General features: G+C 34.4%; 3 protein-coding genes and 1 long non-coding RNA gene across 8 annotated transcripts; 2 read left to right on the top strand and 2 right to left on the bottom strand.

Moving 5' to 3' along the window:
• Positions 1-1992: 1992 nt before the first annotated feature.
• On the bottom strand, positions 1993-6030 carry LOC122569353. Of its 2 annotated transcripts, XR_006317418.1 has the most exons (10): positions 5893-6030; positions 5267-5370; positions 4529-4657; positions 4222-4416; positions 3890-4013; positions 3644-3805; positions 2914-3561; positions 2632-2836; positions 2383-2524; positions 2000-2128 (listed from the first exon to the last, which is right to left on the bottom strand). It is a non-coding gene; the product is annotated as an uncharacterized LOC122569353 (long non-coding RNA). The 2 variants fall into 2 exon arrangements; XR_006317417.1 differs by lacking the exon at positions 2383-2524 and having other exon boundaries at positions 1993-2128.
• Positions 2447-6328, top strand: LOC122569350 (zinc carboxypeptidase-like). The gene is made up of 5 exons (XM_043730267.1): positions 2447-2838; positions 3455-3760; positions 4562-4649; positions 5314-5601; positions 5825-6328. The coding sequence occupies exons 1-5, from the start codon at positions 2455-2457 to the stop codon at positions 6037-6039; spliced, it is 1281 nt and encodes a 426-aa protein (XP_043586202.1). The 5' UTR covers positions 2447-2454; the 3' UTR covers positions 6040-6328.
• A 1467-nt stretch (positions 6329-7795) lies between these two features.
• Positions 7796-10638, top strand: LOC122569351 (zinc carboxypeptidase-like). The gene is made up of 6 exons (XM_043730268.1): positions 7796-7949; positions 8313-8831; positions 9196-9283; positions 9401-9603; positions 10003-10087; positions 10332-10638. Exons 1-6 carry the CDS (start codon positions 7806-7808, stop codon positions 10523-10525), a joined length of 1233 nt encoding a protein of 410 aa, XP_043586203.1. The 5' UTR covers positions 7796-7805; the 3' UTR covers positions 10526-10638.
• A 903-nt stretch (positions 10639-11541) lies between these two features.
• Positions 11542-22046, bottom strand: LOC122569347 (4-coumarate--CoA ligase 1-like). 4 transcript variants are annotated; one of them, XM_043730252.1, is made up of 8 exons: positions 21875-22046; positions 21642-21770; positions 16910-17117; positions 14327-14805; positions 12904-13081; positions 12564-12785; positions 12145-12374; positions 11542-11858 (listed from the first exon to the last, which is right to left on the bottom strand). In XM_043730252.1, exons 1-8 carry the CDS (start codon positions 21902-21904, stop codon positions 11697-11699), a joined length of 1638 nt encoding a protein of 545 aa, XP_043586187.1. In that variant the 5' UTR covers positions 21905-22046; the 3' UTR covers positions 11542-11696. The 4 variants fall into 4 exon arrangements, with proteins under 4 accessions (XP_043586187.1, XP_043586186.1, XP_043586188.1 ...); XM_043730251.1 differs by having other exon boundaries at positions 21863-22046; XM_043730253.1 differs by lacking the exons at positions 21642-21770; positions 21875-22046 and adding an exon at positions 19825-19860.
• Positions 22047-22204: the final 158 nt, after the last annotated feature.

Raw genomic sequence — 22204 nt, forward strand, 5'->3', positions numbered from 1 at the left:
AACGATTGATCTATCATCATATTAATCATTGACATGTTTAACCATACAGACTTAATGCCAAGAATTAAATTTATTTTTCTAAGCTATTTTTTATGATAAGGACTATAAAGAAAAACTATACTTAATTACGGTTAAGTATGATACAAAATTGGCCACACGACACTATTAGTATTTAGTTGCGTTCTATACATAATTATGAAATATTTAGGTTTAATATCTTTTATCTTGTTTTTATGTAATTTCACGAACGCATAAAACTATTAATACACGCTTGAGTTCTCTGCCTTATTATGAAATTTACGTTTAATATTTTTTGTCTCATTTGTATTATATAACTACCACATTTTCGTAATATCTTATCACAAATTAAATATTTTAATTAAGATGTACGCATAATATGAATTCTTAATATGAATTTATGAAACATAACATAATAAGGAGTTTGTAGAAAATATTTAGTTTTCTTCTAGGCCAAAATTTTTGTTTCATTTCTAAATATCTTTGTATTTTTTAAGCCGTAGAATATTAAACATTATCTCAATTTGATAACAGACTTTGGAAGATTTACTTTATAAAAAGAAATTCTAATTAAAGAAACGACCAATCAGTAAGTTAAAATATTTGTAAAAAATTTGATTATTATAAAATCACTAAAAAATATGTAATACTTGCGATAAGTATAATAATTATAATACAGTTAGTAATACAAGTTTTACAGGTGTAAAAATAAGGTAAAGAAGCGTATTACAAAAAAGGTTTAACTAGCTTCCAAGTGTTAAATTAGTATTAATTCCACGTTGACTCTTAATCGCATCTATTCGATAATGCCACCATCTGGCCAAGGAATAGAAGGACAATGCTAAGTGGTGTTCATTGTCCCATTTTATACACATGCAATATGTAAAACAATACGAGGTCCGGCAACAATTTCATTTTTTTCGTATTCTTTCATTACTGTGGCAATTAATGGATGCGAATTATGTTATCTGATCTCATCGACTTGTCAAGTACACATTATCCCGGAGGTATTCGATTATGGGTCGTTGCATTTGTAGCTTTAAAAAGTACATGTAAATTTATCTTACGTATTATTGTGTATCCATGAAACAAATATTGACGATTCTCATCAACGATACCTGTACAAAGACCCACATACATGGAAGTGACAACGATGAATAAATAACTGCTGCATTTTGGCGAAAGATAAAACAGGAGGAACATAGATAACAAAGATAAAACGGATAAAACATAAGAAGTAAAATAATTTCATTAACAACATTTTATCGAACGATATAATCTAACGAGTGTGTACGATAATATATTTATAAAATAAAATAATAAACCGATTAGATTATATTGAATTTCTTTTCTTCCTCTGTTTCTTTTATTCCTCCCATTTTCTTTAATTAATATAATATTACACATGTACTTATTCATTATATATATTATTGTATATATTATTGTATATACTATATGTGTACTTAAACTTAAATTTAGATTGTAAGTAAGTTATTGATTAATATTTTACATCATAAAGAAGAATAATATCCCTACGAAATCGCAGGAAATAACATTTCAACGTTTAATTCTCATATATCAACCGAACTGAATTAGTGTGAATTATGCAGATTAATATGAATAAAAAATTATTCAAACTGGTTTGGAAAATGATAGAAGTAATTGAAGATATTTCGTCTGAAGTGCAGAGCACTTTCTTTAAGTAGATGTCAACAACCTCGATTTATCTATATTTTGAAACGGTATCTTCGAGGTCTTCGACCATCGACAGGCATCCGCTTGTTTGCAACCTCCCGAGAATTCTCATTGTCCATCCTGCATGCAAATGCGTCGCCCGTATCTTTTTCCTTTTTTGTTTACACTTATCTCACGTACAGGATATTTTTACCTGCCGCGGTTGCTCCCCGTTGTATATAAAGTCGCGGGAGGATTCACTTGGGACGCTCACACCTGTCTTGTATCGCGAAACCGTCAAGTTCATTTCAGACGGAAAAGAAAGCGATATCGATTAGTCTCCGGTTCAAAGTCGCCGTGAGAAAGCGCAACTTTCTCGCTAGAACATTGGCCGCGAATCGATCGCGTTGGAAAATTCTGAAGCCTCGCTATATTTCTGTAAATTAAAAATTTATAGATTAGAATACTGACAGAACTGTTTTAAATCGTTTCGCCGCGCGTTAAAAGGATAGTCGTGTAACAAGGTGAAAATCGATAATAAAGGATTGCGAGTGACTGAAAATTTAAGAATAATAAATGATCGAACATATTAGAGAGATTAGAAAAATTGGAATATCGAAGAACCGCGAAATCGAAAGATCGAGTCGAATTGATCAAACGTTGAAAGTTTCTGAGACATATGGATAATACCAGGGACAGTGTTTAGGATCCTATGATAAATTTTCCAAAGTTTGATAGGTTCTCTCGTTACTAATTGTCGAAATGCAGTCAAATTCCACGACGCGAGCTATTCTTCTGCATCTTCTTTTTCTTCTTGGAAGTGTTTATGCCACTGACAATGAGAAGAAACGATACGATGGTTATAGACTGTACAAAGTTTTTGTATCAGATACTACGGGTTTAGAGCTATTAAGGAACATGTATGACGATGATGGCTACCATTTATGGCATCCACCGAGGATCAACAACACCGCAGAAGTGATGATCGCTCCGGCAAAGATCCAAGAATTCATGGAAAAAGTGAACACGTCGAAGCTTGAACCAGAATTGATGATGGACGACGTGCAAAGGTATATCGACGATGAGAATCCTCGTGGCAATGTAAGAGGTGGTTTCGACTGGCTCGGTTATCACCGATTGGATTCTGTAAGACATCACTTTGCATTATTTTACTCGATAAATAGAATTGAAATATTTGTAGAATATTAATCCATAACTTACAATTTAAATTTTCTCTCCTTTTTCCTTCCGTCAGTTCAGTTATCATCGTTTATTTCACGAGCAAAAATATTTCGAAATTGCCATAAGAATTATAATAAAATTTCAAAATAAAAAAATGGTATCACCATGGTATTGTGCTATCGTAAACAATAACGTACTATCGATATTACTACAATGTTTTCGTAATATCATACTACACCGTTGTCACTCTATTTCACTATACTTTACTATCACGTTTTCCTGCAATATTATTATTATCCCAGCGTACTATATTTTCGCATTAAATTATCACCATCTTACCATTCCATCATACTAATGCGCTACTATATCGCAATATACCGCAATACTACGTGCAATTTACTAAGTATAAAATTGTCGAATTAATTTATTATCAGTTATTAAGAATATAAAGTAAACATCGATAAATGTAAAAGCACGATTCAATTTTGTTATATAATTAAATGATTTAAATAAAGTAATTAATTTCATCGTTTGTCCTTTTAGAAGGCAACGCATTATTGATCGAACATCTTCCTTTCAGATTTATAGCTGGCTAGATTCCCTCGTAACGCAGTATCCTAAGATAGTGAAACCAATAACCGGCGGAAGTAGCTACGAAGGCAGGAGTATCAGAGGCGTAAAGATTTCCTATAAGGAAGGAAATCCTGGTATATTTATCGAAGGCGGAATACACGCCAGAGAATGGATATCACCCGCTGTTGTCACCTACATCCTGAACGAATTGATCCTTAGCGATGACTCTCGTGTCAGATATATGGCGGAGTCGTACGATTGGTATATTTTCCCTGTATTCAATCCTGATGGCTACGAGTACACTCATACTATGGTAAGAACGCTTTCATAGTTTTCGTATAACGCAAACAATGTTTAACTAGAATTTGCAGATAATCATGCGAATTAATATCGTTGCAAATACAATTAAAGGAATAACGTCTAATCAGAGAATTGTTCTTACTCGCTAAAAAGGAACACTAGGTATATCTCGATGATCTTGTATAATACTTTTGTAAGTTAGGCAGATCGTGCGCATTTTTCCAATTCTTTTCCATAAACTTTCCATAAATACATGAACATCCTCGCTGAAATTATAATAAATAACAGTGAAACACAACGAGATTTGAATTGGAAAGAAAATTAAAAATTGTAACATATACAGAAATCTAAAAAGTGGCATCGCTTTTTGTTAAAAGTCGATTTATTATTTTATCATTTTCTTATCGAGAATACTCTATGGTCAATTATAGTTTTAATAAAACTGGTGTAGGTAAATCTATCCAGATAGTGTACCTTTCTACGGCAGATGTAGGTTTCGATTACACGTTTGTTTCGTTCGCAATCAAAACTATTTCCTCCATCAACAAAAATGATAAAGTGGGTATTCACAAACGACTTTGACGCAAATCGCTATTTAAACGATACTTCTTACGATAAGATCGTCGAATATCTTCTTTAAATTATTTCATTCTGCTATCGGCCTGTTATCTATAGAATTAAGCAAAGAGCTTCAATCAGTTGTAATTCTCTGTTTTTATTTTTTTGATTAAAGTAGGCTTACGCTCGATAGTTGCACGATGTGAATGATAAAAGAATATACCTGTAAATTATATTGTTTTCTTTGGCTGTTTAGAATCGTCTATGGCGGAAGACCAGAAGACCTTCTGGAAGGGGTTGTTACGGAGCTGATCCAAACAGAAACTGGAATTTCCATTGGGCAGGTAACGACCTAATACGAACAAAATAAAATTATCGCTACACTATCTAGTTAATTGATATCTATCTAGTTGATTGATTTAGAATACTATCTTTATGAATTCTGATAAATTGTAAATGAACGTAGATAATAAAAATAATTGCACATATTAGAAATCAATTTAGATATTGGAAATATTGAGTTGGAAACTAAGTGATTGCGGATATTGTCAATATCATCTAATGACAAAATCCTCGCTGGAAGACAATCACTAGGAATTGAACAATCTATATTTTACAAAGGAAATAAATATTTGTCCTTCTATATTATTGTATTGTAGATTATTAGATAGCAGAGGAATAAAAGATTCTTCGTTCTCATATCTTTAACGCTAAAGATCGATTCAGTGGCTGGTTAATGAATCAATAACAGTTGATATTTTCATCGGTGAATAGAATTGATCGATAGAAACGAATAGAATTATCAATTTCTAACATCGACGAAAAATCAGTGTGTCCTTTGTGTTTTCTTTAAAATAATATCCCATTTTTCTTCAGAGATTGTTTTTCAAGCATAGAAAGTATTTCCAGTGTAAAAATACTAAAGATTTCCTTATTATAGTTATTCGTATCTAGCACTTACTGCTGAAAAGTGGCGCTTCTGTTACGTTGCTTCTATCAATATTTTAGAGGGTGGTACCAGCCGAAATCCATGCAGCGATATATACCCTGGTGAAAAAGCATTCTCTGAAATAGAAACGAGATCCATGTCACGATATATCGACAGTATCCACGACAAAATATTCTCCTACGTAGCGTTCCACAGTTACAGTCAATTGTTGCTCATTCCTTACGGACATACTAGGAAGAGGATCAGCAACTACAACGATCTCTTCCAAATAGGAAATTATTCCATAAATGCTTTGTTGAAGAGACATGGAACGCGATACAAAGTTGGCAATATCGTCGACATTATATGTAAGTACATTATTCAAATAATGTTAAGATATCAGAGTATCGCCGTAATAAACACCGAGATAAAAATATTGAAATATTATAATTAAATATCGTTCGTGGCAACATTAATCGAAGGCAAAATAACGTAAAAACGCGTGAAATAGCGTGAAAGTAAAGTAAAATAAAATACGAGAAAATTTCTAGGCTTTTGTTTCCATCAACTTAAATTTTGTATTCCTCTCAGACGTTGCATCGGGAGGTTCGATGGATTGGGTGCGGGGCACCTATAACATTCCCGTTACATACACTTACGAACTTCGAGACACAGGAAGATACGGCTTTATTCTGCCAGCAAGTCAAATTATACCGACTGCAGAGGAAACCTTAGATTCTTTGGTCGTTATGTTCCAACAGGCTGCAAAACTTGGCTATGGCACATCCGCGAATAATAGCACGTAGCGCTGAATTCCTACGATTCCGTGATCATTCAATGAAATCCTTTTTGTACAACGTTTCATTCTGTGAAATAACAAACTGCTGTTTAATATTGTGCAACGCCAAGGTTACTTAATTTTAGCTACAAATCGCACATACGTAAAGGACCGTAGAAAAATAAAATATATCAAATAGACTGTAAAATTTTCGTTGTTAAATAGTAATAAAAGAAATAAATAATTTTGTATTAGTTCCCGAGCGGAAAAGACGGCCGTAGAAACCATATATCAATAAAACTTTGATTGATTATAAACACTGTCTTTGCACGCTTTTCTTATCTATATTTTCGATATTGCTCTTAAAATGCCGTATAATCTTTCGCGATCGTAATTGTCAATTGCTACGATTACGGTAACCACGCAATTTACGATCGCTTACGATAATGCGATTACTTTAACACAGCTATTTTTGTTCCTTTAGCATTATAATTCACACGCGCTTCTTTAATCTATGCAATTTTTCGAACCAATCATTCGCAAGCGTTACGACGTAACAATTTCTAGCACGGTCTCACCGCGAAACAATGTTAAACGATCTTCGAAAGATGCAAATTGGATGCAACTATGACAAAACGATAATGACACTCTATGTACTTGCTACGATCGTAACCCGATACTTATTCACTTAATAACTTCATTAACTTGCCGATCGAAGAAGACGAGAGAACTCGTTACTCGCATTTTCAATTTCTTATTGTTGCATATAATATACAACGATACGTATATATAATAATAATTTCTTAATATAATAATAATATATAATAATAATTTCTTCATAATAATAACAATTTCTTAAAGATTCTTTGCTTTACAAACAAAAGATCTCATTTCCATCCGCATTGAATTATACGATACGTACATTCGAAAATATTCATTAGGTTTCTATCAGTTTTCAATATTAATTTTATAATTATAGAATATATTTTGGAATTTAATATCAGAATCACAGTATAGGATTTTACAATTATATCGGTTTAACCGATTAGAAGAAGAAAATAGAAATGAAACATACCCGTTCTTCAATTCGAAAGTATCATCTTCCAGGAACCTTCCATTCGTTGAACGATTTTATCCGAATTATTAAGATTCAAACTTTGAAATTCTATTTATTATTGTTTCAAAAAGAAAGTGTAAAGTAATAGAGATACCAAGCCCAGAAGCTTGAAGTATCCAGGAATTAAAAGTTGTCTGCAACTGATTGTGAAACGACATCGAATGGTCTGCGTAAGATCGTTTAGATAAAGAAACACACTCGAAATAAATCCGATAAGATGATCCAATAAACTCTTTAATTAATCGATGATATGATTTTTGAATAACGATCAGACAGAAACGATCATTGGTGTCGTGTGCAAGTAAATCGTTTAAATACAGGGATGGAAGTCACAGCGGCACAATCTCCTCTAGTGACCATACAGGGTAAGATCATTCATCGTGTTTTCTCTTCTCTTTAATATTTCTACTCTCTTTTATAACTTCGCTTTCTTTATTTTAACTCAAATTCGATTTTTTTCCGCTTTAATCGTTAATATTTGATTTTAACTTTATGTCTATTTGAATATAAATTTCTTCTCTGTATTTATTCGAGCGTGAAAAAGCTCGTCATCGTTGAGTTTTTCTCGACGCTTTCTTTAGGATCGTTAAGGTTTTCGTGGAATTTTTGTGAACGTCGGTTACATTCTATATGGGTAGTAATAGGTTGAATCTCGTCCATTTCCTAGGAGAAGTATCATGTGGAAGTTAATTTTCGTCGCTTTGGTCGCTTTGGCGACAGCTGAGAAAGTAAGGTACGACAACTACAAGGTGTTCCGTGTCGTACCCCAGACGGAAGAACAGGTGGAAGTCATACGCAACTTGGAAGAAGTTTCTGATGCGGTATGTACACCTACTTTGATATAAATATTATTATATGTTCAAAGAATCGACTAAAATATACTTCCTTCCATTAATTTATCATTAAACCATAATAAAACAAACGTCTAGCTGCGAAAAATTCTTTGAGAAACGAGCCAAAGGCAAACGATGTAGCGATTCGATGAACTCAATCAATTTTCCGAATACCTTTCTCTATTTTCTACGTTATTATCGTTTTTTAAAATTCAATAATAAAATTCAATAATAAAATTCAATAATTCGATCGATTCAGTCAATTTTCATATCCAATTCCCAAAAGTACCATTTATTTTTCTTCGAATAATTATTCATATAATTGACATGGAAAAACTCTGAAATGTACAGTTCTCTTTCTGGAAAGAGCCAAACGCCGTCCAGCGCCCCGCGGACGTGATGGTTGCCCCACACAGAATCCCCGACTTCCACGAGACCATGAAAATGTTCAACATCCCCTACGACCTCTACGTCAGCGACGTTCAAAATTTGATCGACAGTGAAATGCCACCAGCTCAACCTTTGGCTACGTTCGACTTGAACCGCTATCATACGCTCGATGAAATCTACGCTCATTTGGACGATCTGGCCAAAGCAAACCCCGGCAAGGTGCAAGTGATCGTCGGTGGAAAAACGTACGAGGGTCGTCAAATCAAAGGAGTGAAAGTGTCCTTCGGTAAGGCCAAACACGGAGTCGTGTTGGAGGCTGGAATCCACGCTAGAGAATGGATCGGACCGGCTACCATTCTGTACATGCTCAACGAGCTTCTAACCAACAAGAATGCCGATGTCAGGACACTCGCTGAATCTCACGACTGGTACATCTTCCCTGTCGCCAACCCCGACGGATACGTATACACTCACACGACCGTAAGTACCTTGAGAAACTCGAGGAACTTTTAATATAACGCGAAATTATGTCAGTCAAAACGTAGAAAATTTTAAACGCGGATCTTTCCTCTTTCAAAATGTTCTATTCTCAGGACCGTTGATTTAGAAGACCGAGATGCATCCCATTGTCAACAAATTTTCCCTGTTTGATATTTTTGTCTTAAATAGCATTTCTAACGATAAAACAAATATCGCTGGAATCGTAGCAAACAACTCACATTGTTCCATCCATAACGATAGAATAATTCGAAGTATTAATTTTCCAAAACGAAGGATAGATGAAATTTCGATTTTATTGATGATATTCTTCAATGTAATAAGTTCGATGATGTTTGTATTTCAGAACCGTTTGTGGAGAAAGACTCGCAAACCATACGGTATCTTGTGCTACGGAAGTGATCCTAACAGGAACTGGGGATACAAATGGATGTGTAAGTTCTTGACATATAAATAAATCTTAAACGAAGCTTTCACGAAGTGTTCACATAATTAGATAACGTTGAGATATATAAAAATCATATAAGAAACATTCTCCGTTTATCCTTCAGCTGGTGGTGCCAGCAATCAACCATGCTCCGAAACTTACGCTGGAAGCTCTGCATTCTCCGATGTTGAAACGAAAAGTCTATCGCAATATTTAACGTCGATCTCTAGCAAATTCTCTGCCTACATTGCTTTCCACAGCTACTCTCAGCTTCTAATGTTCCCCTATGGCCACACCAAACAGCATTTGGAAAATTACGATGACTCTGTAAGTAGAGGCTTAATAAATTTATGTATTATTCTATTAGACGTTGTATCTTAGAGCTTTTTTCTTACTTTCTCCGTTTTTATACACCTATTATATATCGCGTTTCTTGCATAGGAAATAAAAATAATATATTTATACTACACATTATATTCCGATCTTTCTTCGATTCAATTTTGTAAATGCATTTATCGTGAAAAAATTTCATCGAAATCTCTGATTTTATCGCGCATATCTCGTTACTCAATGAGTAATCGGTACTTCGCTTTACTTTACCGATAATAACGGTAAATGAGGTACCATTTTTTTTTTCGTTACCGATACTCTCGATCGATAAACAGAATCTCGATGAAATTTGCAAACGCGGAGGAATCGACTAAAATAACGAACGTGCTCTTTCAGCTGCAAATCGGTAAGAAAACGATCCAAGCTCTTGCTAAGCGCTACGGAACCAAATACGAGACCGGAAACATCGCCGAAACCATTTGTAAGTACACGTTTCGCTCATTTAAATACAATAGACGAAACAATGATCGGTAACTAATACATTACGCGATTGATAAACGAATCGATATGAAATAAAAGATAATTTTCTTCGACGTGAAGTAGTAATTAAACATAAAATTGATACAAGTAAATTAATTAATCCGATAATGCTTTTTCGATCGGACCGATAGATTGATAACGATTTTTACCTTCGTTTATTGCTACGTATCATTTTCTACTCCTAGATGTCGCGAGCGGAAGTTCAATGGATTGGGTGAAGGGAACATTCCACAAACCAGTCACCTTCACCTACGAATTACGTGACACTGGTCGCCATGGTTTCGTGCTTCCAGCTGATCAAATCGCCCCTACCGCGTTGGAAACCTTGGACTCTTTAGTCGCCATGTTCAAGGAAGCTAAAGCTCGAGGATACGAATAAGCTACAGACTGCAGAATAAACTACAAACAAGATTAATCGATATAAATAAACGAACGAATTAGAACGAATTATGTATAACGAATATTAATTATTAATTTTTTTTAATATATCTATATCGTTGTTTTTATTTCGTTTTCCTCGATTTTAACGCCGGGTCTAACGCTTAAGACTCATGTACTCGGAGAGTAGAACAAAAGCGAGCGTAAATATCACCATAACGTGATGCTACATCTAGCAGATCGGTGGAGATTTCTAACAAAACGCTGGTAGAAGATCGAACTTGATCTTCAGATTCAATTATTACATTTTCTTCTATTCGTCACGAGGATCAAAAGTCTCGATGGAAAAGTAGTCTGACTTGGAAAAAATTGTTTAAGTTTCAATGATCTCTAAACTGACTTTGTTCACAATGTGCCTATACCTACGACGAGAAAGTAAGCGAGAAAGCGAGCTATCGACAAAGCAGCAGAAAGCTATGGATCGACTACCAAAATGCTATCTTTCGAAACTTGGCGAGAAATAACGAAGACCTCTCGTAGGAGGACGGATTCCAAGGCAACGCGATTTGCCGCGGCTAGATTAACAATTTGGTAATCGAGAGTTAATATTGCAACGTCTTGATCCATTATCGAAAAATGGACCAGGGTAACAGCAGGTTATCGCTCTTGCTCGTATTTATATGTTAATGACTTTACATATCGCTGTTTGGCATTGATAGTGGCACAACGAATGTAAATTCTTGGAGGATAGAGGCTTCTTAAAATTTTGCAAAGAAATCTTTGGGAGTCATCTGAAGGACGTTACAAGGCTGACTTAACGCAAGATATGCCACTGTTCGCGATAGCAGTACGACTTTCCATCTCGTACAAGTTACATCCTGTACAGTTTTACTCTTTCTCTTTCTCAACAGAGAATCACCGTGTTGCTTATTACGCTTACAACTACGATATTACTTATTATATGCTATACATTGTATGCTATATTATATGTTATTGCAGACATAGATTGAAAAGAAAATTTTTAGAATTATTTTATTGTTGCCAATCGTCAAGAAAGCATATTAACTGTTATATGACTTACATTGTTCAAGTCAAAGATATTCTTATTTGCACTGCTTTAAGTTTGTCTTTATAACAATCGTTTCCTACGCAATCCGTTGTCTACTGATAATTTAATGAATTACAATTGTTCTTGCTATAGCTTTCAATTCTTTCTTCGAGATCTTTCCTGAGTGTGTATGTGGAAGACTTGGTAGAAATCGTACGCCACCACGCAGTTTATAATTATCCATCAGGTTACTAGCTACCATCTTTATCAATTCTTCCGCAGAAACCTGTAAATTAAATTGTACACTGTATTTATATCATACACAAAGTAATGGCGATTGTTTCTTAGGTTTATATTATCTTTAGATTAAATTATGTTATTTAATCATCGTTTTATAATGTCACTTCGATTTAAGGCCTCTTAGTATATTTACAAATTACCAACAATACTGATTAAGTTAAGAGAGTTAGTATATTAATATACCAACGTTAAAAGTAATAATAAATTACAAATTTAATTATATCGATATATCCCTCATTATAAAGTAAATGAATATATCGATCTATATGTACCTCCTTATCAGGTATTTTGCTGACGAAAGCAATAGGATGTTCGTCGTCTATAGGATGAGGTATACCAACCACCGCCGCTTCTAACACTGCAGGATGAGATTGCAAAACATTTTCGATTTCGGTCGGAGTTATTTGGTGTCCCCTGTATTTCATAAGTTCCTTCAATCTGTCCATGATGAAAATTTCTCCCTTCTCGTTATAATAAGCTAAATCACCCGTGTGTACCCATCCTGAAAATAGAACGTTAACCTATTAAATTACCGAATCATCCTTATATTTTATCGTTACTTAATTATCTCAAGCTTTACGCTTCCCCAACATTTCATTTATTTTAAACCGCGAGTAAACTATCTAGAGAATGATTAGACCTATTTAGAATTTCGATGATAAAATTAACAATTGCAAATTGCGATATTTACCATCCTCGTCGATGGTATTTTTGGTAGCTTCGGGATTTTTTAAATATTCTGTCATGATCGACATCGTTTTCGCGCAGAGTTCGCCATGTTCATTTGGACCAAGTGCCTCTCCTGTTTCAATATCTATGACTTTTATCTCGCAATTTGCGCTTACCACGCCACAAGACCCACTTACGGTGTCCGATAATTGTGCTGCACACAGGCCTCCAAGCTCTGTCATACCTAAAAGAAAAAAAAGAATAAGTTATTCTCATTTCGACCATTTAATCTCCTTATCTCAGACGGGGAGGTAGATATCGTATAAAATTTCAGTTTCTCGTGTAGTTCCTTTTCTACTTACCATACGCCTGTACAATGGACGTAGTCGAGAAGTGATTCTTCAATAAATCTTGAGATTCTTGTTTCATCGTAGCACCACCGGTGAAAAGGGTTTGCAAACTACTAAGATCATAATCGTGCAGATGAGTGTATCGCGCTAACCGATTTGCCATACTGGTGCTCAGCATTAACCACGTGATCTGAAAAAATGATAATCCGTGAATAAAAAAGAATAATTCGAAACGAATTGTTCGAAAGAGTTGCGCTTTCACATAAAGGTCGGGTGAAGCTTTTATACTCAATTACTGCAGGTATCATATACATTAGCTTCCCAAATATGTGAAACAACGACGATGAGGAATTGTCTATCGTTTTGTTGGCAATAATATAACTTCTGGCAGTGAGGGAAATGAAATATCAAGTATTCGTATTTTCTAAAGCTACTGATAGTTTTAATAGATTTTTATGCAATAACTGAAAAGACATTTTTTTCCTAAACACGATATACATATCGCCGTGTTTATATTTTGCTATCACAAAAATCGACCGAAGTAGATTAAAACGCGATAAAATTCTAAATAAACTTAACTCTTTGTAAATAAAGTGGATCGTAAATAAGTGGAGCGAAATTTCTTCGTTGAGGTCATTTTTGCTCGAATTTCTATTTTCACTCGGAAAACTAACAAACGATTGACTTCGTTGAACGACTTACTATCGTGGAGACACTGACAAGTATTCCAAAATTTTTCCAAAACGGATAGAACGACAGAAAAATTAAGCTTGAAGAGAAACTATGCCTATAGGTGTTCGATAATCTAAGAAATACATGTGCAAACATATTTGAGATTCGATTATCATTTATTTTACCGCTTGTTGTTTGAAAAAACAAGCGCGTTAAATAATAAAAATATACCTTTCTATTAATATTCTATTAATATTTGTCTCGGCATATTAAAAATCAAGGTGATTATGTCATGATTGCGATAATACCGAAATATTTGAACAAGTCCATCATTCCGAACAACTGTTTCATATTTGCCGAGTGTAGTTTCCCACGATTTACAACCCATTAATTTTTCTCCTTCTTTACATTAGACTATATCTTAGGAACGTAATACTCCTTAAAATACTATTCGCGATGAATACGAACAGTGAACGTGACAATGAATGAATATTCATGAGTCAAATTTAGCAAAAAAAGTTGGCAAATATCTCAGAATCTAACATCAAGCGGCGTATAGGATAAAGTTGTTCAGAGCGACGACCTCGACAAGATATTTGAAGGTAATCGAAATCGGTGAGGAACTCGCACTTCTAAATAATTAGCAGCACCTAAACAAAACGATTAATTCGTTAATATCGTCATAAAGAGATACGTACAACGATGATTAATCATCGATGCTTGAACATCAGCGATGTTCAACTATCAATACGTATTATCGTACCTTAAACTTTTCGATAATTTCGCAAGTAGTTTTCTCGTCGAACTCCGGTCCGATGATCCTCTTGGTGCAAGAAATGATGCTTTTAAGGCTGAGTAACGATCCACTGATCCAGTACAAAGAACTGAACCACATTGGGACGTGTTCGCAGAGCGAGAAACCAACCATCGGGTCCACTGCATTTATAAGTGCCTTGTGCGAAAGCTGCACGCCCTTCGGCATGCCCGTTGTTCCAGACGAGAAAAGAATCAAACCCGCGTGACTGGGATCGTTGATCTCTCTGCATCGAAAATTCTTCACTGCCGACTCGCTATGCCCTTTCAGCGTCTCGGAAAACGGCGTCGTACCAGGATAGTAGCCGAAACAGACCATTTTCAGATGATACAGCTCGATCTTCGCAGCCTCCAATATGACCGCCACCGATTTCTCATTCGCGAAGATCACTTTCGGTTGCGATAACGCAAGAAAGTAACGTGCAAGTTCTACGAAGTTGTAATAATCGATTAATCATCGTGTGCAATCGTATAATCTTTTTAACATACAAAGCAATCGGTTAAGTGAGAAAAAGATATTTATCGAATGTCCAGCTGGACAAATTGTAAAGTAGAAATTAAATAAAAAGTGAAAACATGAATAGAGTATATTCGGAAGCCAAACTGATCAGCAAGCTTTTGTAAATTTCTCAATTTCATCGTATTGCGTTAATGTTTTAATTTCTCGAAACACGAACGCCTTACTTCCACGACTTATTTATCTCAAGCGCATTGCAAACCCTTATTTATCTGCAGATCACAACTGAATTTTTAGATCTTTACATCAATGTGACTTCTGAGCAGCACAACCACGATCGATAATGGATTCTCTTGCTATCGGCTCTCTTTTTTTTATATAATAGCTGCTCTATGAGAGAACGTTGATCGAATGTACACGGACGACGCGAGAAAATTTACAAGTTTATTTTTATTGGTCTTTTATCTTTTACGTTGCTTATATTTTAATTGAAGAAGAGACTGATCCAATAGACTTAGAACGCTTTGACAACAGTGATGACAAACTCACAATGTTTTGTAAGAAACGATTAATACCTATTTGATTGTTATGTTGTTCCAACTTAATTAATATCATTCTGCACGTCATCGTACTATGAGTCGTTTATTCAGCTTTTTGTAGAAACCTTCTAATGACTGAGAATTGAATAATTTAGAAACTTGGAAAAATTGCTTCAAAGAATTTGTTCGCATTTACAAGAGCTGAAAAATTCAGTCAATAATTTAATCCAAGGAATAAAAAGAAATACCGCTGATGTATACTTGATATAGGTATTATACACACATACAGGATGTATACGTATAATATATATATGTATGCACATATGCATATAGGTTACGTCATGTACGTTACGGTTGATTTGTAAAATCAAATAAAAAGGCAATTTTGGTAACACAGGATTGGCTAACAACGTACTAATTTTAAAAATTATTTCCTTGTGGAAAATAGGAAATTTCACTTATAATTCGATAATAGTAGAATAGCAATAGTACATTTACTGTAACGTATACGTATAATACATGTAAAGTATATAAGTGTAATCTGCCATCTGCTTGCATAATAGCTCGAGTGACCAGTCGTTATTATAATGTTTCTTCTATCAGTTTCAGGAAACGTCTTAGTAAAGCAAATCCATATTTATTACAGACATACATTTTTTTTTTGCTTGAAGTATCGCTGATTCCATACGTCTTCTCCGCATGTTAGTGTAATTTTTCATTTGCAATGAATAACAGCATGACTTCTATTTTGTTCGCTATAACTCAAACTCGTACAATTGTTATAAGTACAGCATTAGAAATTCGCATTAAAAGACGGCTTTTCTAAAGAAATATCTATAAAAGTATCTTTCAAAGTATAAATATCCTATATATATATTCACAAATGTTTAAATATTATGCATAAATATATACGTAAATATTGCGTCCAAGAATTGTGACGACAATTTCGTTTCCAAAAGAAATTCCAATTATTACTTGTCTAACTTTTAAGTCGTTACGTTATTCGTTCGACACTACTCTGCTGTTGCTGACTATTAGCAGCAGTGGAGTGTCTGTCCATGAGGATTTCTCCACGTCCAAAAAAAAAGAAACAAAAAAAGGAGGATATTTAGAGGAATATTTTCTTTTCAGCTGTGTCATAAAACCGATTTTTTACTTCTGCGAAAAACATGGTGCGTATTTAATAATTTCTCATTTATATTCATTTATGTTCAAAACTTGTTAAACATCCATTTAGAATAACGAACAATACAGAATAAAAATTGCGCATAAAACATGTCGTTTCGAATACAGGTGTTAGTTATTTACAAACTCGATAGAGCGAGCTTTCTACGAGAACTTAGATATCGTTAACGATATTAGACAAAAATTAAACGTTCTCGTCTTATCGCGCATACGTTATAGCGTGTAAAATCCTGATAAGAATCGAACGAAAAAAGATGGTGTAAAAATATCTTGCCGTAATTGTACCTACACTCAATCGGATGATATCCACGCCAAACCCATTAACCGAATTATTGTAATTTTCAGAACTTACGAACGTTCATCGCATAGTCCCATGCATTGACAACAGCACCGAGATAGAGCGCAGCAGCATAAGGAATTATGGTATCCAGATGATTATGCGAAGAAATTACGACGATGTCACCTTTTCCCACCCCGTGCCTTTGCAGCCACAATGCACATTTTATCGTACGATCCAAAATATCCGCAAAAGTATCTTCGACTCCTGAGATCGCGTCCACCTGAAAAATTCGTTTAACTAATGAGCACAGTGATCTAAATTAGCGCTTTTAAGGGCGAAAGTTCGGTAAAGCTGATGGAGAAAAGGGTTGGATTGTGTAGCTTGGTGGGTTAAATTTTTGATTAAACAAAATATAAAAAATATATAAATATAAAATTCTATGAAAAATGATAGAGAGCCATATATCCAAAAGTCGTACTCCAGAATCCTTTTGCACGATAATTTGTGAACTAACAATAATGATATTAATATTATCAGCGAATCGACAAGTTCCACGTGGCAGGGAATAGACGTCTTTTTCATAATGTTATGTTCGTAATAGGATATCTTTGTACTTTGTACGGTTACAAGTCTTTAAAATTGATAAATCGTTTTTTAAATAATAAAGATCTTAAAGATCTCAATGCAATCTATAAATTTCTGTAAATAAAAGTACATAGATAAATTTATATAAATATCATTTTATATACCACGTACAATTTGCGAACGATAATCAACAACACGAACACTTTGAACAGTTTCCAATCCGATTTCATTTCTGCCTAGCAATACGTATGCAAAATATTTGAAATTATTGGAATGTCGAGAATGTGATTTCGTTTGAAGCGAAACACTATTATTTGCTTTCACGTCAATTTGATATTTCTGATAATCAATGCGATAGAAAGAATCTCTTATCACGAATTGAACTCCAACACCCATATAAAATGTTTAGTAAAAAAATGAGCAATCTTATAGAAATAGTAAATAGTAAAGAAGAATCATAGTTATTCATAGTTATTCTTCTACTGTAAAACTACAATAATAATAGGTATCTGTTTATTTTATTTTCTCTGCTACTTACATTCCAATAATTGCTTCAAATATACGTCTAAATATATATAAATATATTTTTAAACGGAATGACACTAAATAAATATTCATCTTCGGACGAAGAGCGGTGAACGCGTTGTTGTTTTCATGTGAATAATTTTATCATACTTCGATCTTGCTTGATTCCAAACTTCAATTCATTTATCAGTTGACTTTTTCATTAATTATTTCGAAAACTGTTCAATATCCCAGAGATAAGACAATGAAATACAACGAATTAGGTGACTTCGATCGCTATCCTACTTACATGCGTGGGTTTATTTTTTAAATTTTTCTCATCGTTTCTCGCGAAGTGTTACGGATACTTTCTGTTCCTTAGGAGACATTCTTAAATCTTTTGCAATGAATTTTTCAATATAAATTCCAAGCAATGCTAAAAACAGTCACTTTTTAATATAATTTACCGAGTGTCCAACTGGACAAATTGTAAAGTACAAATTAAATAAATAAAAAAAAACTTGTTAATACTCTCCATTAATGTCGCGACCTCTCAACCAGGCGGCGATCAGTTAAAACGTAATTGTTCGATTACGATCGTGAACCTTGGACGATACTAACGTTGATGATGGAGGATTGATCGAAGAGTTCTACTGCGATTGTGATTTTGAATATTTATTTGAGAAGTTCTACTATGATTGCGATGTTGAAGTAAGCTTGAAGCGTCTATATGATGTCATTGTACGATTTGATTTACGCAGCGTGATGCGCGTGGGATGTGGAGGATGTGTAGCGTAACTCGTTTGCTATCTCATATCCGGTGGTCTTTCGTCGAGTTCTAATTTCAGATGGAAGTTTATGACACGTGGTTTGCTATCGAGCGGACTCGTCGAGCGTTTAAAACTGCTAACTGAGTCATCGACGTGATCCGAGTTACAAGCTTTGTAACGTGCAATGTGTGAAATTCCAAGTTCTCAAAAGTAGCAGACGTGCTGTTCCTGTCGTAAAGTTGTGATGATAATCTTATAGGCTCAACAATTAATGAACACCCTGCAATTTGTACATGTATTTTTAGATTGGTTTCAAGCTTGACCAATACAATCGCGATAGTCGAGTCTCATAATAACAGTGTTCATGAAATTTCAAGATGTCTGTAATACGCGTAACGTATACTTACATAAAGTTTTCCTTTTCTTCCTTTATTTTAATTTCTGCTTTACAATTTGTCCAGCTAGGCATTTGGTAAATTTTTCTAACTTTATTGCTAGATAACATGCTGATGGCTACCCCCACGAGATGTTTAGTGTGTAAAGGTGTTGTGTATACTAAACAGCGTACATAATTACTTTTTCACACGAGTTGATACGACAGATCGGAAACTCTTAGCAAGAAATAAGTGAAGTGGCGTGAAATCTTTCAGCGTATGCATGCTTTCATGAATAAGCATACCGAAGCGTACGTTGAACTGTATGGAATATATATTAAATATACACACATTGTAATATGTACGTATATGTAATCATACGATAACGTCTTAATGAAAACGCCTCGTATCTCTAAAACTGGATTTTGAAATCAAGTTTATTCAGACCTCCTCTGCTTGTTTTGATGAGTACTATATTTACTGCTGAACATTGTTCCCAACTTTTATATTAGGTTATCCCAAAAGTTCCTTCCGATAATCTTTCGATAAGTTATCTTTCGATATGGAAATAATAGATGTACAACATTTTGTGTTTTATATTATTTCATTGAATCATGTATGATCGATTTTGTTCTATTACTAGAAAATGTATGTAATTACTGAGAAATAAAACAAAATACTAGTAATAGAACGAAATGGATCATAGGCAATTCCATAACATAATATAAAACAAAAGTTGTGCATTTATTGTTACCTTATAAAACGTGCAAAGCATAGAGACTTGAATCGTGCCAATGATGAGTACGTGAAACGCAAACACGATCTTTCAACCTTTTTCTATAGCCTCACTAATTTCGTTTCTTAATAATACATTGCTTGCTAGCTGAGAGTGGAAACAAATCATATTGTAAACAATAGTAGCGAGGAACTATCTAGTTGACTTTTAATGTTTGACGTACATAATAGATAGCGCTACTGCTGCTTGTAAATAATAGATAGCGCTATCCTTGTTTGGGCTATCCTACGTAACAGGACAATAGATGACTAGGCGATAGGTCCGAAATGGTAGGAGATAGAAAAATTCCTTTAGGAAAATTAAATACTTTCGGGTGGTACATGATCCGGTATAATAGCAGAGTCTCGATTACATGGCGTGACGCCAACCGAACCTATATCGGATAATTGATGACTCGAATAATAAGAAAGGTCCGTGTGTGTTAGTAAATCACGCGATGGAATCATAAAAAAAACATTTTAACGTAGTAGTTGAAATTTTTTGATTTATGATTAAGCTTTCGAAAAATATGAAATTATCGTAAAGTTCAAAGCATCTCGAATAATACGATACTTCGGCTAATCGGGATTAATATAACCAAGACTCCGTTGCATTAGATATATCCATTTTGGAAGTGACGATATTTTCAAGTTTTTAAGACTGTCTCTACTCTTTTAAAATAGACTTGTGAAACTTTTTTTATACAACAATCGATGGATTTTTTTATTCCTTGTACAAAAGTACTAGGATACGTGTATGTGAAAATGTTTAGTTTGAAAGATATCTCGATTCTAATCTCATCGAACTGGGTCTACGAAAGGCAAGGGAAACATAACTATAAAAATGCTTTCTTGTACTCGCTTATCTTGCATACGATATATTTAACAATATTAGGATTAACAGAATATCTCGCGGCACAATATCGTTCGTGCGATGCATTGAACGGAATATTTCGCGTTGCTGTTATTCCAACGTGTACGACTGCATGCGTTGGTAGGCAGTTGCAACAAAATCATTCGTTTATAGAAACAGAACGTTTTCCTCGCATACATTCGCAAATGTGTCTCGCGAATTGACTTCTATCGTTCGCATTTACGTGATTCTAGATACATATGTATATGTATAGTTCTATTGGAAAAAACGAAGGTGATTTTAAATTTTCAAAACGTCACCACTTTCCAAGCGAACACCTACATCATACGTCGTTCGAAATTTAACATCGTTTAATTTTGCCTGACGAAATTCCTCTCTATATTCTGTCGTGCTCAGAGCTTCAGCCATGACCAAAGAACATAGAAAGTATTCAAATGAAGACAAAGTCTTTGTGCTCTACAACGAGCCACGTGAATTGTATTAAGCCTGCAAAATTCTTTGAGCGTCGTGATGTCTTATCGGAAATATCTATTTCAAGCTGTAATATAAAAGCTCCAACAGAAACAGTTACGAAGAAACTAAATTGCAGATTATAACAATTTCAATTACGCTTCTTGTGTCAGCTGTTGATTCTACATTATATAATCATTTTTTTAAATTCCATGTCAGTTCCGAAACACTTAAATTCCTCGTAACAGTTAATTAAAGACACTTCGTAACTGTTTCAAGAACAGGACACCGATACGGTAAGAGTTTCCAAACCAAATTGCGAAACCAATTAGATCAAAGTAATTCATTGGTCTACACAGTAGATAACAGAACGATTGCACAACTACCAAGCGCCTAAACGAACAGTACCAGAATTCGGTTTATTGTCGTTTATTTTTCCTTAATCGTACAAGGTAAAATTCGTCGATACGTACCTGGCCAATAATATCCGGATTATTCTTCAAACTGTCAAACAACAATTCGCCAACACTGGTATATTGATTGTTGAGCGATATCACTTTCCCCTTCATTACTTTGTCTTCGACTCTAAATGGTGGCTCGGTCTAACAATAATAATGCGACGAAAATATCATAATGTTAGTATCTTCTATGTTACGTTAAAACGAAGCAAATAATACTTGCGAATTGTATTCACCAAACGTCTTACGTTATTGTTTGCTGGTTCATTGACGACCATACTGACGATTGTTAGAGAAATTACACTAGACGATTCTTTTTAGAAGAAAATAAGTAGTTTTCCCAAATAAAACAATTTTCCTTATAATATTATCGAACAACTTTTTTCTAGATTTATGGATCAATGCGACGGAACAGATACATCTGACGGTGATCGTCCAGCGACTAGATAAAAATCCTACGATGACAGGCTTTTTCTTTATATGCAAGCCCCCCCTTGACGGGCTTTACACACATTGAAACTCGCTTACAGTTGTAGTTTATCATTAGTCTACCTATGATTGGTCTCCTATAATCTTAA

The sequence above is a fragment of the Bombus pyrosoma genome, linkage group LG7 (genome assembly GCF_014825855.1).
Source record: "Bombus pyrosoma isolate SC7728 linkage group LG7, ASM1482585v1, whole genome shotgun sequence".
In the NCBI taxonomy this organism is placed as follows: Eukaryota; Metazoa; Arthropoda; class Insecta; order Hymenoptera; family Apidae; genus Bombus; species Bombus pyrosoma.

What these genes read in the sequence shown, in the direction of transcription:
- LOC122569350 (XM_043730267.1), top strand. Translation starts at nt 2,455, where the DNA reads ATGCAGTCAAATTCCACGACGCGAGCTATTCTTCTGCATCTTCTTTTT. An exon ending in GTTATCACCGATTGGATTCT is followed by an intron (nt 2,839 to 3,454) that starts GTAAGACATCAC and finishes TCTTCCTTTCAG; the next exon opens with ATTTATAGCTGGCTAGATTC. An exon ending in CAATATCGTCGACATTATAT is followed by an intron (nt 5,602 to 5,824) that starts GTAAGTACATTA and finishes TATTCCTCTCAG; the next exon opens with ACGTTGCATCGGGAGGTTCG.
- LOC122569351 (XM_043730268.1), top strand. Translation starts at nt 7,806, where the DNA reads ATGTGGAAGTTAATTTTCGTCGCTTTGGTCGCTTTGGCGACAGCTGAG. An exon ending in CTGGGGATACAAATGGATGT is followed by an intron (nt 9,284 to 9,400) that starts GTAAGTTCTTGA and finishes TTTATCCTTCAG; the next exon opens with CTGGTGGTGCCAGCAATCAA. An exon ending in TGGAAAATTACGATGACTCT is followed by an intron (nt 9,604 to 10,002) that starts GTAAGTAGAGGC and finishes GTGCTCTTTCAG; the next exon opens with CTGCAAATCGGTAAGAAAAC.
- LOC122569347 (XM_043730251.1), bottom strand. Translation starts at nt 21,904, where the DNA reads ATGGTCGTCAATGAACCAGCAAACAATAACGTAAGACGTTTG. An exon ending in GGACTATGCGATGAACGTTC is followed by an intron (nt 14,806 to 16,909) that starts GTAAGTTCTGAA and finishes ACAACTTCGTAG; the next exon opens with AACTTGCACGTTACTTTCTT. An exon ending in AAATACCATCGACGAGGATG is followed by an intron (nt 12,375 to 12,563) that starts GTAAATATCGCA and finishes TTCTATTTTCAG; the next exon opens with GATGGGTACACACGGGTGAT.